Source organism: Zootoca vivipara, chromosome 11, assembly GCF_963506605.1.
Source record: "Zootoca vivipara chromosome 11, rZooViv1.1, whole genome shotgun sequence".
NCBI lineage: Eukaryota > Metazoa > Chordata > Lepidosauria > Squamata > Lacertidae > Zootoca > Zootoca vivipara.
Window position 1 is genome coordinate 1,355,366 of NC_083286.1, and position 18,880 is coordinate 1,374,245.

General features: G+C 44.1%; 1 protein-coding gene across 8 annotated transcripts in view; it reads left to right on the forward strand.

The window, feature by feature from the left end:
• DOCK8 (dedicator of cytokinesis 8) overlaps positions 1–18,880 on the forward strand; it is a 165,703-nt gene that overhangs the window by 54,010 nt on the left and 92,813 nt on the right. For 7 of the 8 annotated variants that reach the window (XR_009558306.1, XR_009558305.1, XR_009558307.1 and 4 more), the window contains 7 exons: positions 5,400–5,538; positions 6,372–6,473; positions 8,812–8,907; positions 10,318–10,552; positions 10,786–10,950; positions 12,107–12,273; positions 14,625–14,720. Coding sequence is in view for 5 of the 8 variants with exons in the window: in XM_060280050.1 (XP_060136033.1) it covers positions 5,400–5,538; positions 6,372–6,473; positions 8,812–8,907; positions 10,318–10,552; positions 10,786–10,950; positions 12,107–12,273; positions 14,625–14,720 (1,000 nt within the window). In the remaining 3 variants the exon portion in view is untranslated. The remainder of the gene's footprint in view (positions 1–5,399; positions 5,539–6,371; positions 6,474–8,811; positions 8,908–10,317; positions 10,553–10,785; positions 10,951–12,106; positions 12,274–14,624; positions 14,721–18,880) is intronic. The other variant, XM_035100304.2, reaches the window with a different exon arrangement.

The following is an 18,880-nucleotide window of genomic DNA, read 5'->3' on the forward strand; positions in this document are numbered from 1 at the left end:
TTCCCATTTTTCTTTAAATTCACGATTGTCCTTCTCTTGTAGTTTGTGTGTTAGCTTTGCCAGTTCTGCATAACTCATCAGTTTTTCCATCCCTGTGCGAACAAGACTCTTGCCACTGTTGTAGCGTACATAAATAGGTTCTTTGTTTTCCTTAGCAGGTCTTGTCCTAAAATCCCTAACAGAAAAGCTTCTGGTTTTTTTTTTACAAATGTCCTTTTAAACAGTTCATTATATATCATCTCCCAATCTTTTTTTAACTTCTCTGCATTCCCACCACATATGATAAAAAGTACCTTCTATTTCTTTACATTTCCAACATTTGTTTAACCCAGTTTTGTACATTTTGCCATTTTTACTGATGTAATGTACCATCTATACATCATTTTCATGTAGTTTTCCTTCAAAAGAGAACAATCTATAAATTTTATAAATTTTACTTTCCACAATTTTTCCCAGTCCTCAAATTGTATCCTACATCTTGCACCCATTTAATCATAACCGATTTGACCTCTGCATCTCATGTTTGTAGCTTCGAGAACACTGTCCAACCGTCTCGTCCTCTGTCGTCCCCTTCTCCTTGTGCCCTCCATCTTTCCCAACATCAGGGTCTTTTCCAGGGAGTTTTCTCTTCTCATGAGGTGGCCAAAGTATTGGAGCCTCAGCTTCACGATCTGTGAGCACTCAGGGCTGATTTCCTTCAGAATGGATAGGTTTGGTCTTCTTGCAGTCCATGGGATTCTCAAGAGCAGGCATCACCAAACTTCGGCCCTCCAGATGTTTTGGACTATAATTCCTATCTTCCCTGACCACTGGTCCTTTTAGCTAGGGATCATGGGAGTTGTAGGCCAAAACATCTGGAGGGCTGCGGTTTGGGGCTGCCTGCTCAAGAGTCTCCTCCAGCTTTCCTGGTTACAGCTCCCTTATCCTGTGTACTTTTTTGCATGTTTAGCTAAAGGGTTTTCTCACAGTCAAGGATCTTTGTTATGCTCTATTCAAGGCCACACCTCATTTCCCACTGTATTCAAAAGTGAAATGTATTATTCCACTCCCAAACGATCCATAAAAGTTTCTCTTCACTACTTTTAGGCCATTTTGCCACTTGCCAGTGAAGAGACAGAAACCAAAAAGAAAGAAAATAAAAAGACAAAAATACAAGTGAAAAGCAAAAGTAGCAATATTAATTTATCACAATCCCCCTTTCACCCAAGAGTTGTTTAGTTGTTTAGTTAGTACCGCCAGATCCCCCTGCTACAGAAAGCAGACCATATATTGCACAAAGCAATTCACCAATAAAATACCACCAAAAATGGGCAAAATCCATGTAAATACACCCTATAAAGATATACTTTTACAGTTCTTTTCCTTTCTCAAACAGTGGTGGCGAATGAGAGTTAGTCAGAAACTTCTAATTGTAATCCATTTGTAATCCAAGGTATTTACGATCCAATAGATTTTAATATATTGTAATCCAAATTGAGAATTTCAAGAGATATGCTTCATTTTTTCTTTTTTAAATAATTTTTATTAGTTTTATATAATAACACAAAAAGACAAAAACATAAAAAATAAAAAATAAAAGAAAACATTTTTATCCACCTTCCCTCCCTCCCTCCCCCCCCCAAGTCCCCTTCTGCCACAAGTGGATCCTACAGGTGTTGAGAGTCGAAGGTAGTCCATTTTGAAGCTGGGTTTGTCCTCACCCCCCTCTCCTTAGCTCCTGGACCCCCCCCCCCCGCCACCAGGAGGCCCCGAGACAAAAGGAGAGATTGGGATAAGGAACCCCCCAACTATTTATATATAATAACAAACAGACAAACAATTAAGAATATCAATTTCTTACTTTGTTAAACATTGTATTTGTTACTTCCTCAGATCCCTTCTTCCTGATTTTCCTAGTTCCTTAATATAATTATGGCAGGTTTCTTTTCTTAATTCCAATTCTTATTCTTAAAAATCAACATTATCTCCCTCCTTCTTCGTGCCGCCTCCCCACAAGCCCCCTCCTGCCACAAGAGGACCCATGAGGTGCGACCACCCAAGGAAGGTCTATTTTGTTATTGGGTTTCCTTCCACCCCAGAGCCCCCCCAGAGCCCCCACCAGAGCCCCCCCTGCCACCAGAGGCTTCAGGTCAATAGGGAGGAAGATAGGTGGCTATCCACCCAACTACCTAACTAAACATAGCATTCTACAAGTCTAAAGTTTCTTTCCCCAGCCCTTCCTCCACCCCCCACAAGAAATGTCAATTATTACATATTATTAATATCTCTAACCAAACATCTTAACATTATTCTCTTAAACGCCCTCTCCTCCCCCCCGGAGTCTTTCCCCCATTTGGTCCAGCATTTCCTTCATCAAGCCAAGATCACAGAACCGTTTTTCAGCCAGCCTCTATACCAGTTTACCAATTTTTCATCCCACACCAAATCTATCCCAGTTCAAAATTCCGGACTCTGTCCTCCCCTCCCTCTGTTTTCCCCACCCCTCGGTCTCACTTCTCCCTTTTCTATTTTCCCCAGTCTCCCCATTTTCGAAAATCATTTTCCATTGGAAGTGATGCTTCTCCACGAAGATTGCTTTCTCAATTGAATTCCAAGAGCTAATGCTGATTGTCGTCTTCTCTTCATCTTCTTCTTTTTCCACCTTTTGTTGAGCATCATCCTCTTCTTGATTTTTGAGATCCCTTTCATTTTCAGAAGTAGCATCTTGGTCCTGTCCATAGTCCACTGTACTCGCCAGCGGTGAACTAAATTGTTCCTGTACCTTTAAGAGATCTCTCAGAGTTCCCAGAATTTCCAAATAGTCTAGCACAGTCCGCGGGAAGGCTGCTGAATAGGGTGTTGACATTCTTTCTTAACCACAGACAGAGTGAAGATTAGAGGACAGTAGAAACTGGAAATTTCCTTCCTCAAAGACGGTGACCTCCATCTTGGCTAACCATTTTCAAAGTCTTTAACATCTTCTAGTCTTAAATAATGTCCTTAACGAAATTTTCTCCTTCTTTCCCTTTTTGACAGCTGTCAAATTTATTTAGTAACCTTGCTGAGCCTCGTGGGGTGCCAGCTCCGGGGTCAAGAAGGGGTTTAAAAAAGCTTGCTTTCTTTGGCAGTCAATTTCCCTTTCGGCTTTGCGATATTTTCACGCCTCTAAAGTCCACAGTAGGAAGTGCAGCCTTATTGGGCTGATAAGGGTCCTTTTAAGTTGCACCCAGGCAAGGACAAAGATAGTCAAAACGACACCGGGTTGAGTTTCAGAGAAAGAGTTTTAATCTCTATATAGAGAGACTCAAGGTGGTCCTCCATGACATGAGTGAAGAAACACAGATTTCAAAGCTTCTTTATACACTTCTTTTGGGCTCCTTTCCCCTCCCTGTAAATGTGCGCACGCAAGGGGTTCACGCACGCAAGGGGTTCACACACGCAAGGGGGTCACTAGTACACGTCCTGTGCGTAAACCTTTAGCCTTCAGTTCACGCGTCAAGCTAGCACTTCCAGTAGCCTTGAGTGAGACTACGCAGCTGATAAGTCCTTCTGTGTTCCAGACAGGGCCAGCTCATCTGGCCTTGATAGCTTAGCTGGGCATCCTGTTCCTTTTGCTTTGAACTTTGACACACTTTGGTGCAGAGACACAGAGGCACTGAAAAGCATTTTAAGCAAGACATCCCAGGGCTACAGCCATACAGTCAGAATTCATACAATGCAAGCAATGCAAACTATAAGATCAGATCTAGCTCAATAATATAATTGGCAATTCTTCCCTTCAGAAGAGATCGACTTCCATTTTTTTGGAATCTCTTCCTATAATTCCAATTGACTTTCCAAAGTTCCAAATAGAGATTTCACTTACTTTATCCAAATCTTTTATTTCTTGGGAAGAATCTGCCGCTTGCTGGTAGAAGACTTGGGGCTTCGCTTCTTGGAGGTGACGGTGGTGCCCAAAATGGCTCCGGCGACTCCACTCCGCTGGCTCTCGGCTGACTCTACTACTGTCTCCCGGGCAGCGGAGGAATCGTGTCTTTTGGAGCTCCGCTGGGCAGCTTAGCCCCCGGGATGCTCTTCCCGGGGTTTTTGCCCCGGGAGCTCAAGGTCTCTGCGTCCTCTTGCCGGCGCGGCAGACTGGAAGTCCCCAAGAGATATGCTTCAAAAGACATCAGAGACTGTTGAAAAGTTGCTTGCTGGCAGATTATATTGCAATAAAATTCCTGGTCTTTGATAAGCACTTTTAATCCAGCTTCAACTCCAGCTATTCTGGGTCTCTTCCCTTCCTGGGAGATTCCTCCCCCGATGAAGGTAGAGAATTGTCCTGCAGCTTCAGTTTGTGCCTCCAAGTTCCCGGGTTTAAGGTTTTAATTCCTGTATTTCTAAGCCTCTCTTAAACCAGGGGTCCCCAAACTAAGTCACGGGGGCCAGATGCTGCCCAATAGCCTTCTAAATCCAGCCCGCGGACGGTCCAGGAATCAGCATGTTTTTACATGAGTAGAATGTGTGCTTTTATTTAAAATGCATCTCTGGGTTATTTGTGGGGCATAAGAATTGGTTCATGTTTTTTTTCAAAATATAGTCTGGCCCCCCACAAGGTCTGAGGGACAGTGGACCGGCCCCCTGCTGAAAAAGTTTGCTGACCCCTGCTTTAAACAGAGGCTTTTTGCTTCTCTGCCAGATATCACTCAGTCTGTCAAATATATCTCTGCTCAACTGTCAACTTGTATTTCAATGTTGCACTATTGAAGAACAACCGCATAAAATTGTATCCAATATGTATACGGAAGAAGGGAAATCTACTATGTTTCAAAGTTGTTAAATAGTCTCCCTTGGCTGCTACACTGTGCTCTGCTCCCATTCACAAAATGTTCCCTTGCAGAGCCTGTCCGCAGAAAACGGAAGCTGACTTCCTTTTTTGCTTCCGTTTTGCCAAATCAATAAATTTAGAACAAAATTCTTCTTTAAAGTTTTAATGTGGTCTTTACCTCTAATCAGAAAGTCCGCTGCTTACGGTGATGGCCATGTGGCTTCAGCTGCAGAGTATGTTGAAGCCACGAGCAGACTCCAGCCTCTTCCCCTTTCCCCTTCGCAAAACAGTGAAGGGTAAATCGGGGTCGGGCAAGTTATCCGGTGCTCTGCTGGACCCTTTAGACCCCCCACTTGCCTGTGGGGTTTTTTCAGGGGGTGCCTAGCCCCGGCGCACACCCCCAGATGCTTTTACAGCTTGAACCATGTCGGCCCTTAAGCAGATGAAATCCTCAGAGGTACAGTGTTGCCAATGGCTGCAAAGTGCTTAAAAAAAACCGGAGAAGGCTGCAGGTTCACAGGCTCCTCTCCACCTCCTTCCTCCAGTTGGAATTCCATTACTCGGCCTTAACACTGCTACATATGTTTGTTTTATTTTATGTTTTCAAATGTAGATCTCCTGATTTCTATGAAGAAGTGAAAATTAAGCTGCCAGCTAAACTCACAGAAAAACATCACCTGCTGTTCACATTTTACCACATCAGTTGTCAGCCAAAGCAAGGAGCCTGTGTAGAAACTCTCCTGGGATATTCAGTAGGTCAATTTGGGTTCATGTTGGCAAGTTCTTAAGGAAATAGACATTTTCCACAAAGCTCAACAATGTTCCACTGCAACAATTTCCCCCTGCAAAACTTGCAAAAGATCTTTTTCAACCAAAGACAAAAGTATTTGAATTTCTTATCATGGATGCAAGATTTCAAAGGAGCATGTGAAATATAATCCATCACACTATCATGTTTGTAATGTGTGTGACAAAAGTGTACTAGAAACACAGTTGCAACACACTTGTACATATGTGAAAGGCATATGTAACATATGTAGCATAGTTCAAATGACAAGAAAATGAGACACACATAGGTCACAGACATGTGTGCCAATGTCTGTTGCATCTGTTGCATGTATGCTAGTGTATGGACTGGGTCCACGTCTTAGTTCCCACATATAACTCATAGTTTACATGTATATCACACCTGTCATAGGCATGTGGTGTGCCACCTGTGGTGTCCAACTAGGAATGACTCCCTCCAGGGGCAGCTGCAGCTCTGGGGTATCAATGTATAGCCTGCCAAGAAGAGTAATCCGCCTTCATTTGGTTGGACTCTTAGAAAGCTATTCATGATTTTTGGTTCGGAACTGATTAACAACTTTTACAGAATGAAAGATGGTGGCAGTGATCCAGATAACATGTCTACAAAGTAGCTATCAAAGAAATTAGACTGTAAAAGTCTTTACAGTATTCACTATAGGAAGGAATACAATCTCAATTGATATTTAAATCTTTTACTCAAGAATATAATTAAGCCAGATCAGTATCCATCATCACATGAAGTAATGATATAACACTGTTTTCCCATTCATTTCTTCAGTGGCTGCCAATTCTGTTAAATGATCGTCTCCAGACAGGCCATTATTGCCTCCCTGTTGCCTTGGATAGACTGCCTGCCAACTATTCCATGCACTCAGCAGAGGTAATGGGCAAAACCACAGAAAGAAAGAGTTTCCCCTGTTAAACAGACACGATCGACTTTATTTTCAGTATAATGCAGAGGTGGGCCACTTTCCCTCAAGGGAAATCTGGGTGGACCCAGAGACAAAAGTGTTCTGCAGGATCTAACCTGGAATAAAGATTGTCCAAGTCAATTGATTGACTTCCCCAAGTCAAGCATTGGGGGTGGCAGGCACATCGAGTTCCACCCAATATGGGGGGGGGGGCGCGCGCTGGCACACATGTGTGCTATCACGTGGTGGGAGGAAGCCCGACGGGGCTTAGTTGCAGCTGCAGGTCCTGCCAGGCTGCAGGATATTGAGGGGGCCCATCCTTCTCTGGTGTGCCGGGGGGGGGGCATTTTTGAAAAAATCAAATAAAATACCACCCTTCCAATTGTTCTGAAACTTAATAAAAGGAAGAAGAAAGCACTTTGGGGGAAATATGTCGGGAAACAAATCGGAAGGAAAGAACTCTGATGAGATGGAAAACTGAGGAAGCTTCCTAGTCCCTTTTAAAATGTGGGGATTTTTAGGGGGGTGTTAATTATTATTATTATTATTATTATTTATTATTTATACCCCGCCCATCTGGCCGGGTCTCCCCAGCCACTCTGGGCGGCTTCCAACAGAATAATAAAACACAATAATCTATTAAACATTAAAAGCCTCCCTGAACAGGGCTGCCTTCAGATGTCTTCTAAAAGTCTGGTAGTTGTTTTCCTTTTTGACATCTGTTGGGAGGGCATTCCACAGGGTAGGCGCCACCACCAAGAAGGCCCTCTGCCTAGTTCCCTGCAACTTGGCTTCTCGCAACGAGGGAACTGCCAGAAGGCCCTCGGTGCTGGACCTCATTGTCCGGGCAGAACGATGGGGGGGGGGGGGAGACGCTCCTTCAGGTATACTGGACCGAGGCCATTTAGGGCTTTAAAGGTCAGCACCAACACTTTGAATTGTGCTCAGAAACGTACTGGGAGCCAATGTAGATCTTTCAAGACCTGTGTTATGTGGTCTCGGCGGCCACTCCCAGTCACCAGTCTAGCTGCCGCATTCTGGATTAGTTGTAGTTTCCAAGTCACCTTCAAAGGTAGCCCCACGTAGAGCGCATTGCAGCAGTAGAGATAACTAGAGCATGCACCACTCTGGCGAGACAGTCTGCAGGCAGGTAGGGTCTCAGCCTGCGTACCAGATGGAGCTGATAGACAGCTGCCCTGGACACAGTATTGACCTGCGCCTCCATGGACAGCTGTGAGTCCAGAATGACTCCCAGGCTGCGCACCTGGTCTTTCATACTAATATTTGCCTTCCTTAAATAGAGTATCATATATAAATGCAAGGGGTGTATACATTAGGGGTAGAATTAAACATTGCACTAAGATGAATTTATCAGCTTGCCAGGCAGAATAATCCCCTTCTGCCATGTGCTGTTCTCGCGGTTCTCTTGGCACCACCAGAGCCACACAGGGTGGAAGAAAGGTTGGAAAATCCCTTGCATAGGAATCCCACTGAAGGGGTTCATTAGATGGATCCTGCCCTATGTATGTTAAATCTCAGCAAAGTCTCTGGAAGTAATATGGGGGGGGAGGCATAATCTGTTCTCCAGCATGAAACAAAACAGGGTCTTAATTGCTGGCCTTTTAAAAAATACATGTATCTGAACTTTGTTATTTTCATAACAGGACTTATGACTTGGTCCTACAGTTCAGTCAGTTTCATGTTAAAAATTATGTTATGGAATTATCTGGTTTGTTCCTCTAGGTTACAAGCAAATATGAGGCTCTAATATTCAGAGGAATGTTGCAGCTTATGTTCCTTTGGGAAATTGTTTGCAGGGAGAACTTTCCAGGAATACAAGATGTGATGGATAGAGATTCCAGTTCCACCACTGCAACTTGTTTCTATGAAACATAGGAGAAGTAGTCCAGACACTGCTTTCTTTTCTTTTAAAACACCCCCTTTTTGCCCCCACCTTTATGCTTACACAAGCATCTGTAATCATGTATAGACTAGGAGATCATGATTATTTCCAGCAACTTGCTCATGAGCACTTTCCTAGCTAATGTCTTGGTCAGTTTCAACAATGAGCCTTGGTAAAAACTTAACCCAGATGAATTAATCACATACTGTAAGCCATATAAAATGTCGTGCCATAATCTCAGCAACCTGATAGGCTGAGAATGACCTGGTCTGGATTGCAAATGTTAATGTTGGGTGTAAACATTAAGTGTTAATTGCAAAAAAGGCCAAAAACGTAGTGGAATTGATACATCATGTGTATGTGTGTGTCGTTTGATCAACAAGTTGTTTTTATCTTCAATACAGAAAGTTCCTCCACAAACTCCTCCAGTTAAATGGGTTGAAGGACACAAGGGAGTGTTTAATATTGAAGTGCAAGGTATATCATCAGTTCACACACAGGTGAGGATTTAATTTTTACCTAGAGACTGGCAACTAAAATCCCAAGCATCAGAGGAGTTTTTTCAAGTTCATCACTTGGATAAAATGACTTACTTAAAAAAATTCTGGCATTAGAAAAACCATTTGTTGGAATACCTGAAACCTGAGTTAGAGCTGTCACCAGCTTCCTTTTCAAGGAAACCCAACTTAAAATATAATGCAACTTGCTTATTTGTGGAGTTCTATGAGACTTTTTTAGAGTCTTAAAAACAACAATGCAGCACAGGTGCTGAGCAAGACTGGTTTGCAGTCCTGTTGTTCCAAACGAAGTTCTCAAAGAAGCCCCATAGACCAAAATGGTGTCATAACTTCCAATTGAAATCATGTGCATTGCCCTTACAAGTACCCATGAAAAGAACCAGGGAGAAGGTGTCAGCTTCCATTAAACTTGGAGCCTGTTCATATATCAATATTAGCAGAAGGGGGGCTTCATAAGCCTTTCCCATTAGACCATTTTAGGCATGAACCCCCAACACACACAAACCAGTTCTTCTGCTACTTGGTGTGTGTGTGTGTGTGTGTGTGTGTGTGTGTGTGTGTGTGTGTGTGTAATGGAATATGGGTGCCCATTAAGTTCAACAAAGTTTATTCATGTGTATCTTAGAATAGGTTTACGCTTCAAATGGGGAAATAAAATCTGTTTCAGGATAAAAGGTATGATGTGGTGGTCTCCAAATGTAATCTTAGTTTCATTGCTTTGTTGGCTTTTTCACTTTAAACTAAAGCAGTTAAGATTACAATCCTGAAAGAATTACACAAAATGATTGACAATGGAATATTATTATTATTATTATTATTATTATTATTATTATTATTATTAATACCCCACCCATCTGGCTGAGTCTCCCCAGCCACTCTGGGCGGCTCCCAATACAGCATAAAATATTAAAAGCTTCCCTAAACAGGGCTACCTTCAGATGTCTTTTAAAATTAGGATAACTGCTTATTTCCTTGACATCTGATGGAAGGGCATTCCACAGGGCAGGTGCTGCTACTGAGAAGGCCCTCTGTCTGGTTCCCTGTAACCTCACTTCTCGCAATGAGGGAACCGCCAGAAGGCCCTCGGCGCTGGATTGTGAGCAGGATCACATTGTCATATTTTTAATTGTTACTGAGAAGTTTCTAGATTCTGGCACAAATACATAAATAGCAGACTAGTGTGATTGCATTACAACTTAATTTCTATAAATCTAGTCTTGTATTTCAAAGCAGTTTTGAATTTTATAGAAATATCAGAAATGATTGAACATTGATCCTTTATGATTTCTTCCCTTTCTTCCATTTTCCATTTGGATTAATATTTAGTAGTGGAAGCTCAGTTACGTACTAGATTCCCCACACCATATACATCTTTTGGGCTTATATTTATAGGACAATCACCTGGAGAAATTCTTCACCTTGTGCCATGCACTAGAAAGCCAAGTTGCATTCCCCATTCGAGTGCTGAATGAGAAGATCACAGAAGCCACTCTGGAACATGAACTGAAACTCAGCATTATCTGCTTGCATTCCTCCCGCCTGGAGCCCCTGGTGTTGTTTTTACACTTGGTGTTGGATAAACTCTTCCAGTTGGCTGTCCAGCCCATGGTTATAGCTGGCCAGACAGGTACTTATCATTGTAGTTTCACAAAGTGATGCTGTTGATTGCCAAACCCCATCATACATTCTGCAGTGGTTTGTTTTGGTTTAACAATAAAATGCTATTTGCTACATAAATAAGAAAAAAAGTCAATTTGAGGAATGTATTTGTGTAGGGGTGTCTGTGATAAAGTGGACTTGGATCCTTTTATACATTTTATTTGATGTATCAGAAACTAAGTATTTTCTTTTTGTCTCCAGCCAACTTCTCCCAGTTTGCTTTTGAATCTGCAGCTGCGATAGTGAACAGCCTCCACAACAGCAAGGACCTGAGCAAGGACTTGCATGGCAGAAACTGTCTCCTAGCATCTTATGTCTACTATGTCTTCCGCATTCCTGAAGTACAAAGAGATGCTATCAAGCTAGGTATTGTTTTTGGGCTTCTAGTAAAAATAAGCTGCTTATGAACTGAACCTTCTGGTTGTGGGCAGCAAGTAAGAAGGTCCTGACATCCTCTTTGCTCATTTATAGCTCAATCCTGTGGATATGGGCTCGGAAATAAATTGCAGCGAGTGCAGCTGGTCTTAACTCCAATTAAGGGTGCACAAGGTAAAAGCTTCACTGAGGATGAGCCAGATAAGGAGATCTATGTGGCATAGTAAATGCTATGTATGTTGAGTGATGCAATGTCTGAAATTGCATCATCACTAAAAGGTAAAAGTAAAGGACCTCTGGAAACTTAAGTCCAATCAAAGGCGACTATGGGGTGTGGCACTCATCTCACTTTCAGGCCGAGGGAAGCCGGCGTTTGTCCACAGACAGTTTTTTGGGTCATTGTGGCCAGCATGACTATACCACTTCTGGCACAATGGGAAACCATGACGGAAGCCAGAGCACACAGAAACTCCATTTACTTTCCCACCGTGTTGTTGTTTAGTCGTTTAGTCGTGTCCGACTCTTCGTGACCCCATGGACCATAGCACGCCAGGCACTCCTGTCTTGCACCGCCTCCCGCAGTTTGGTCAGACTCATGTTGGTAGCTTCGAGAACACTGTCCAACCATCTCGTCCTCTGTCGTCCCCTTCTCCCACCGTAGTGGTACCTATTTATCTAATTGCACTGGTATGCATTCAAACTGTTAGGCTGGCAGAAGCTGGGACAGAGCAATGGGAGCTCACCCCATTGTGTGGATTTGAACCTTGCCAACCTTTTGATCGGCAAGCCCAAGAGGCTCAGTGGTTTAGACCACAGTGCCACCCGCGTCCCTGATGCATCATCATCACTATCGGGTGGATGTCTAATCTTTCACCAAGGGGCAACAACATACCCCACAGTCTTCCATGACTTAAGGATGGAACCTAATACATAGATTATAAGCACAGAAGAATGACATAAAAGTATATGTACATCTGCAGTGGCCGGCCAATCCTCCTCCTCCCATGTGTGGAGTGGACAGTTAAGGCTGCCTAGGGAGCCAGGGCATCGGATGAGATGCTGGTTGGCACACGGATGAGCATCGCCACTTGAGTTAGGAGCAAAGGCTGATAGGACATGGGCTACAACAATGTTTTCCTCTTGGCAGGCAGCACTAACCTGGCTGAATCTCGTTATTACACGTATGGCCGCACCACAGCTATCTCCATGGGCTCTCGACTCTTACAAAGCCGGGCAACAAGCTGCAGCAATCCAGACATTGCTGGGGCACAGGCTTCTACTGATGAAGAAGTCAGAAACATCATGTCTTCCAAGGTAAGGGGCAAGAATAAGATCCTGGAAAGCTGAAATTCAGGATGGCTTTTATTTTGGGTGCTTATTGTGCTGCACCCAGTAGCTAATGAGTCTGGGTGTAGTATATTGGAGCAACTAGAGTCGCTTCACGGACTAAGCATATTATAGCAGTTGTTTAACAGTTATGTTGTTTAGTCGTTTAGTCATGTCCGACTCTTCGTGACCCCATGGACCAGAGCACGCCAGGCACTCCTGTCTTCCACTGCCTCCTGCAGTTTGGTCAAACTCATGTTCGTAGCTTCGAGAACACTGTCCAACCATCTTGTCCTCTGTCGTCCCCTTCTCCTAGTGCCCTCAATCTTTCCCAACATCAGGGTCTTTTCCAAGGATTCTTCTCTTCTCATGAAGTGGTCAAAGTATTGGAGCCTCAGCTTCAGGATCTGTCCTTCCAGGGAGCACTCAGGGCTGATTTCCTTCAGAATGGATAGGTTTGATCTTCTTGCAGTCCATGGGACTCTCAAGTCTCCTCCAGCACCATAATTCAAAAGCATCAATTCTTCGCCGATCAGCCTTATGGTCCATACATCACTACTGTACTGGGAAAACCATAGCTTTAACTATACGGACCTTTGTCGGCAAGGTGATGTCTCTGCTTTTTAAGATGCTGTCTAGGTTTGTCATTGCTTTTCTCCCAAGAAGCAGGTGTCTTTTAATTTTGTGACCATTTGCAATGATCATGAAACCCAAGAAAGTAAAATCTCTCACTGCCTCCATTTCTTCCCCTTCTATTTGCCAGGAGGTGACGGGACCAATGGCAATGATCTTGGTTTTTTTGATGTTGAGCTTGAGACCATATTTTGCGCTCTCCTCTTAGAATCATAGAGTTGGAAGAGACCACAAGGGCCATCCAGTCCAACCCCCTGCCAAGCAGGAAACACCATCAAAGCATTCCTGACAGATGGCTGTCAAGCCTCTGCTTAAAGACCTCCAAAGAAGGAGACTCTACCACACTTCTTGGCAGCAAATTCCACTGTCGAACAGCTCTTACTGTCAGGAAGTTCTTCCTAATGTTTAGGTGGAATCTTCTTTCTTGTAGTTTGAATCCATTGCTCTGTGTCCGCTTCCCTGGAGCAGCAGAAAACAACCTTTCACCCTCCTCTATATGGCATCCTTTAATATATTTGAACATGGCTATCATATCACCCCTTAACCTTCTCTTCTCCAGGCTAAACATACCCAGCTCCCTAAGCTGTTCCTCATAAGGCATTGTTTCCAGGTTTTTGACCATTTTGGTTGCCCTCTGGACACGTTCCAGCTTGTCAGTATCCTTCTTGAACTGTGTTGCCCAGAACTGGACACAGTACTCCAGGTGAGGTCTGACCAGAGCGGAATACAGTGGTACTATTACTTCCCTTGATCTAGACGCTATACTCCTATTGATGCAGCCCAGAATTGCATTGGCTTTTTTAGCTGCTGCATCACACTGTTGACTCATGTCAAGTTTGTGGTCTACCAGGACTCCTAGATCCTTTTCACATGTACTGCTCTCAAGCCAGGTGTCTCCCATCCTGTATTTGTGCCTTTCATATATATTTTTTGCCCAGGTGTAGTACTTTACATTTCTCCTTGTTAAAATTCATCTTGTTTGCTTTGGCCCAGTTGTTTTTCATGAAAAATCCATGTTTTTCACCATTACTTTAGTACCTTCAGCTCTAATACCTATATTAGAGAGTTGAATATTAAAAGCAGATAACTTCTCCCACTATTTCCACGATAAAACTTACTTTATTCCAGAGGTGTGTCGTGTCTACATAACAAATGAATCTGACCCTAAAGTCTATGCAAGAAAGGTTCACTCAATGCTGGATGGGATTGAGAGTAAGCATGAAAACTGGGAATACAGTGTACATGTTCTCTTTCTTTTTAAATATTTGTATTTTATTCAGTTTTCATAAAACATACAACATATAAACAACCATAACCAACTGAAGTACTATTGGATACAACATTGTGATTTAATTCTTTGTGTCCCTCCAGAGAAATCCATGAGTCGAAGGTGGCTCTGTTGGGGGAGTCTGCTGTATTAACATTAGAAATGAAACAAAGCACTCCATTCCAAAATTGTCAGCATGTCCTCTTGCCTCCTTCATTTGGCCACTTAATTTATCTGCCAGAACAATGTGTCAGAAATCTAGTATACCATATGCTAGTATACCACCTGTGTAGGGTTAAACCAAGTTTATTCTTCCAGTGTAAACAAAGTTGCCAAGCAATCACCATAAAAAGTCACCATGTCTTTATTTGGTAAGACTGTGTATGCTCAGGCATTCATTCATTTCGTTTTATATATGGCTTCTGGTAATTTTATCCAGGTTGCAGATCGGAGCTTTAACCGGATGTCTTGCTATAGTGAGCCCACCAGTGATATGTCAAGCCCCTGTGGAAGCCCTCGGCCATCAAATAAAAAGGTAGTCTGCCCCATAATGATGAGGTCTGCAAGCACATCAGTTTTGGCAGTAAATATTCCTGTGAAGAAAAAGGAAGGCGTTGCAAGGAGGGTTGTATTGGGCAGACAGGTGAACCATTCCGCAGAGATTCAGGTGGACCTGAATAGTAGCATATGAAATTGAAAAAATAAATAAAACCAATGTGTTTATAAAATTACTCTTAAACAAGTGATCTCTACAATGTAACAGTGGCTTAACTTTTTTTTTATTAAAAAAAAACTTTTTGGAAATATACTCAATCATCTTTCTCCAGTGCAGCAGAAAAAGAGTGAAAGGCAAATGATAAAATGACTGAAGTTATCAGCAGATCCCCCTGGGGGGCTGTGGGGAGAGTGGCTACGAATGGCAGGAAGCCCAGTGTTCAAGGGAGGCAACGTTTGGCCAGGCAAATGAAAAGAATGAGCCCATTTTGCTATTCAAGCCTAAATGCTCAAGTGCATTCAGCCAGCCAGAATGTTCAGCCACATTTGAAATATCTCATTCAAAAAATGATGCCTATATTGATTTCAACATTGCTTTAAATAATGCTAGTGACTCCCGTGTTGTTTTTATGTGACATTCTCCTTGTGCATATATATTTTTTATGAGATTAAATATTTAAAATGGTGTCTGGATTCCATGGAATTTGTAGGCCAGCCTGACTGCACATTAGCCATTTTACCTTCACAAGGTCTCTGGCAGATTGAGCAATGTGTAACTAATATTAATTGTAATACCTCCAAATTATTTTGGCCTTCAATCAATGAACTTTATATTCAATATATTTATATCTATTAATTTTGTTATGTTGGCATTGTTAATTCATTTTACCCGAGATGTTAATGATCACTGCTGCCCTGTTTTACTTCATGCTGTTCTGTCTCAAATCTGCTACTTAGGGTTGCACCTACCTGCTTTTTCATCTACCAGTTTTCTCTGTTTTCATTAATCTTATTCGGCGAAGGTCGAAAGCGAATACCATTACTCCTAACCCTGAAAGAGAGCAAACTGTGAGTAATGATGTCGGGAGATCCCCCCCACTCTTTTCTCCAAGGGAACGAGATGACCTGACTCCTCTCCTCTCAAGGAGGGTTGGAGATGATTCAATCCAGAGGATAGGAGGAGGAGAGACTCCCCTTACTCCAAACGCTGACCCACCCATGTCTTTGGAACAAAACAGCAAAAGAGCTAATTGCCAGCAGATTCCAGACATGCACCCTTACCAAGAAATTTGCATGATGTCTGCAGAAACTATGGTCTTAGTTCTCCAAAGACTGAATGAAATTCTCACAAAAATAGTTAATATAGAGGAGAAATTGGATATCTGCCCTCCCTTTACAAAGCCCAGGCATAGCTATGTTAACGATTTGCCAATACAAGTCACGGACCAAATAAGGTCCTGCCAAGTTCTCCAAAAGAACCAGATTATGCTTGAGATTCACCGCAATGTGTACAGGTGGACGAATCGCAGGTCAATTACAACATCCTTATCCCAGCTTTTGAACTGCCATTATAAAAAAGTAGACCTGGAAAACTTCCACTTCTTGCCCAACACAAGAAATGCCACACGTTTACTTATGACCTTTAGTAAACCGGCATTCCCATCCCGACTTATGGAGATGAAAAACATCTTATGGCGGTCTTACTCTCTCCACCCGGTAAGGGTTTTCAAAGATGAAGTAGTGAGACAGTTGGTCCCTGACAGAGAATCAAAACAAATGCTGAGAAGGGAAATCAAACCAAACAATAGAGACATCATAAATACGAAAGAGGAAGAGAAAGTCGTGAGCTCAGAAATACAAGAACTGAAGAGAAGATTATTAAGCATAAAATCGGAGATTTCAATTCAAAGTATAAGGACACTACAGCCTGGAACACAATATTTAAATATGCCCAACAACTTTCCATCCCAAGGAAGGACATCGGTCCAACACTCGGATCTCTTCCTAAGTGATAGCAATGAAGAGGAAGAGCCTGGCGACCATGATAACTCCATGTTAACAACTCCCAAAGAACTTCAGGTTGCTGATAGACTCTTGATCCAAAATACTCAGGCTGGTCCTTTGCTTAATACTCCCAAAACCCACGAAGACAACCGTTCCTCCCCATTCCATCTTTGGCAAGATAGGACAGATGGAGTTCCTCAGCAGGAAGCTGGCTCTCTGTTGGCGAATGATCCCCCTTTACAGCACATGCTTCTTTAATATTCCCAAAGGCCCAGAAAGAGTTAGCAGCCCCTCGGTCATCCCATGAGCAAGAAAGGGATTGACAGCTAGTGGGCCATTGTGGGGCCGCTCTCCTTGCATGGGGTGCTGCGGGATGGGCCATACCTATTGGGGATGTTTCTCCAGCTGATTCCGTACTTCATCATTATACCCTTCCGACCCAAGAGACCTGGCCCAGGGATGACTGGTTAGTGAGGGGATACCAGTCCTTTATAGATGAGGCCAACATGGGGTTTGGGATCACCACCATGGAAGGGCGAGGGAGGTATGGCGGTGGGGGTAGATTTTACAGGCGAAGGGTTTTGAGATGTGGTGATGCTCGAATCCCTTCCAATCTTCGCCCCATCCCGAGGGACGAGGGTAGGGCGAGCAGGGATTACCCACCTCCGTCACTGGTGTTGTGCAATGCCAGGTCTATAGGCAATAAAACCGCCACTATGAGAGACTTTTTCATCTCACTGGAGGTCGACCTGGCTTGCGTGACTGAGACCTGGGTGCGTGAGGGCGAAGTAGTTGCCCTGCATGAAATAACACCCCCGGGCTTCTCCGTCCTCCACCAGTCGCGGACTGTGGGTCGGGGGGGAGGGGTAGCGCTGTTAATCCGGGAGGATTGCTCTTTCAGGGCTCTGCCATCACCATCAATCACCGGCATTGAATGTGTTGGCCTAGTGTGGGGCACCAAGGGGGGCTTGGCTGTCTGGCTGGTGTACCGACCACCTAGCGCACCAGCAGCCACCCTGTCGGACCTGCTGGAGGTGGTGGCAGGCTGGGCCTTGGAGTTCCCTAACCTACTGGTTTTGGGGGACTTCAACGTCCATGCAGATGCCACCCCCTCCTCACGGGTTCCGGATCTGGTGTCTTCCATGGCGACACTAGGGCTCTCCCAGTTTGTTTTGGGTCCCACACATCAAGCAGGCCACACGCTGGATTTGATCTTTGGTGCGGGTATAGACGTGATCATGTCCCCAACTGTGGAAGTGCCATGGTCTGATCACTACGCTCTGAAAGCCAGGATTGACTTCCCGCCCCTCCCCTGCTTGGGTGGCGAGCCTATTTGGGCTCGCCCGCATAGGCTGATGGATCCTGATGGATTCCGTCAGGCCTCGCGGGACCCTGCTCCCCCTGGCGGCTCATTAGAAGAGCTGGTCGAGAACTGGAACAACCGGCTCTTGGCGGCCATCGATGAGATCGCACCTAAGCGCCCTCTGCGACCCCGCCGAAACCGGGCCCCTTGGTTTACCGAGGAGCTTCGGAAAATGAAGCGGGACCTTAGACGGCTAGAGCGAGTATGGCGGCGTGCTCACGACGGAGCCTCAAGAACATCTTACAGGAAACTTATGAAAGCCTATGAGATGGCGGTGAAAGCTGCAAAAAAGTCCTACTTCTCAGCTTCCATTGCATCCGCTAGCTCTCGCCCAGCACAACTTTTTAGAATAATCAGGTCTTTAACAACCCTAGAGGAACAGCCAAATTTAAATACGAATTTGACCCATAGCTGTGAGGCATTTGCGAGCTTTTTTGCGGAGAAAGTCTTGACACTCCGCCGTGACCTCCCTGCCAATTTGGATACAATAACGGAACTGGAGGCCCCTCGACTGTCTTCGAGTTCAGTATTGGACCAATTCGATCAGATACTCCCTGCCGATGTAGACAGATTCCTCCGGGCTGGAAGGCCCACCACTTGCTCCCTGGACCCGTGCCCGTCTTGGCTGATTAGAGCGTGTCCAGATGAGGTACGGGCCCCCCTGGGTGAGATCATCAACTTGTCCCTGGGCACAGGGACTTTCCCAGAGGAGTTGAAGGAGGCAGTGGTGCGTCCACTCTTAAAGAAAACATCTCTAGATCCTTTAGATCTATCCAATTATCGCCCGGTTTCGAATCTTCCGTACCTGGGTAAGATAATTGAGAGTGGTTGCC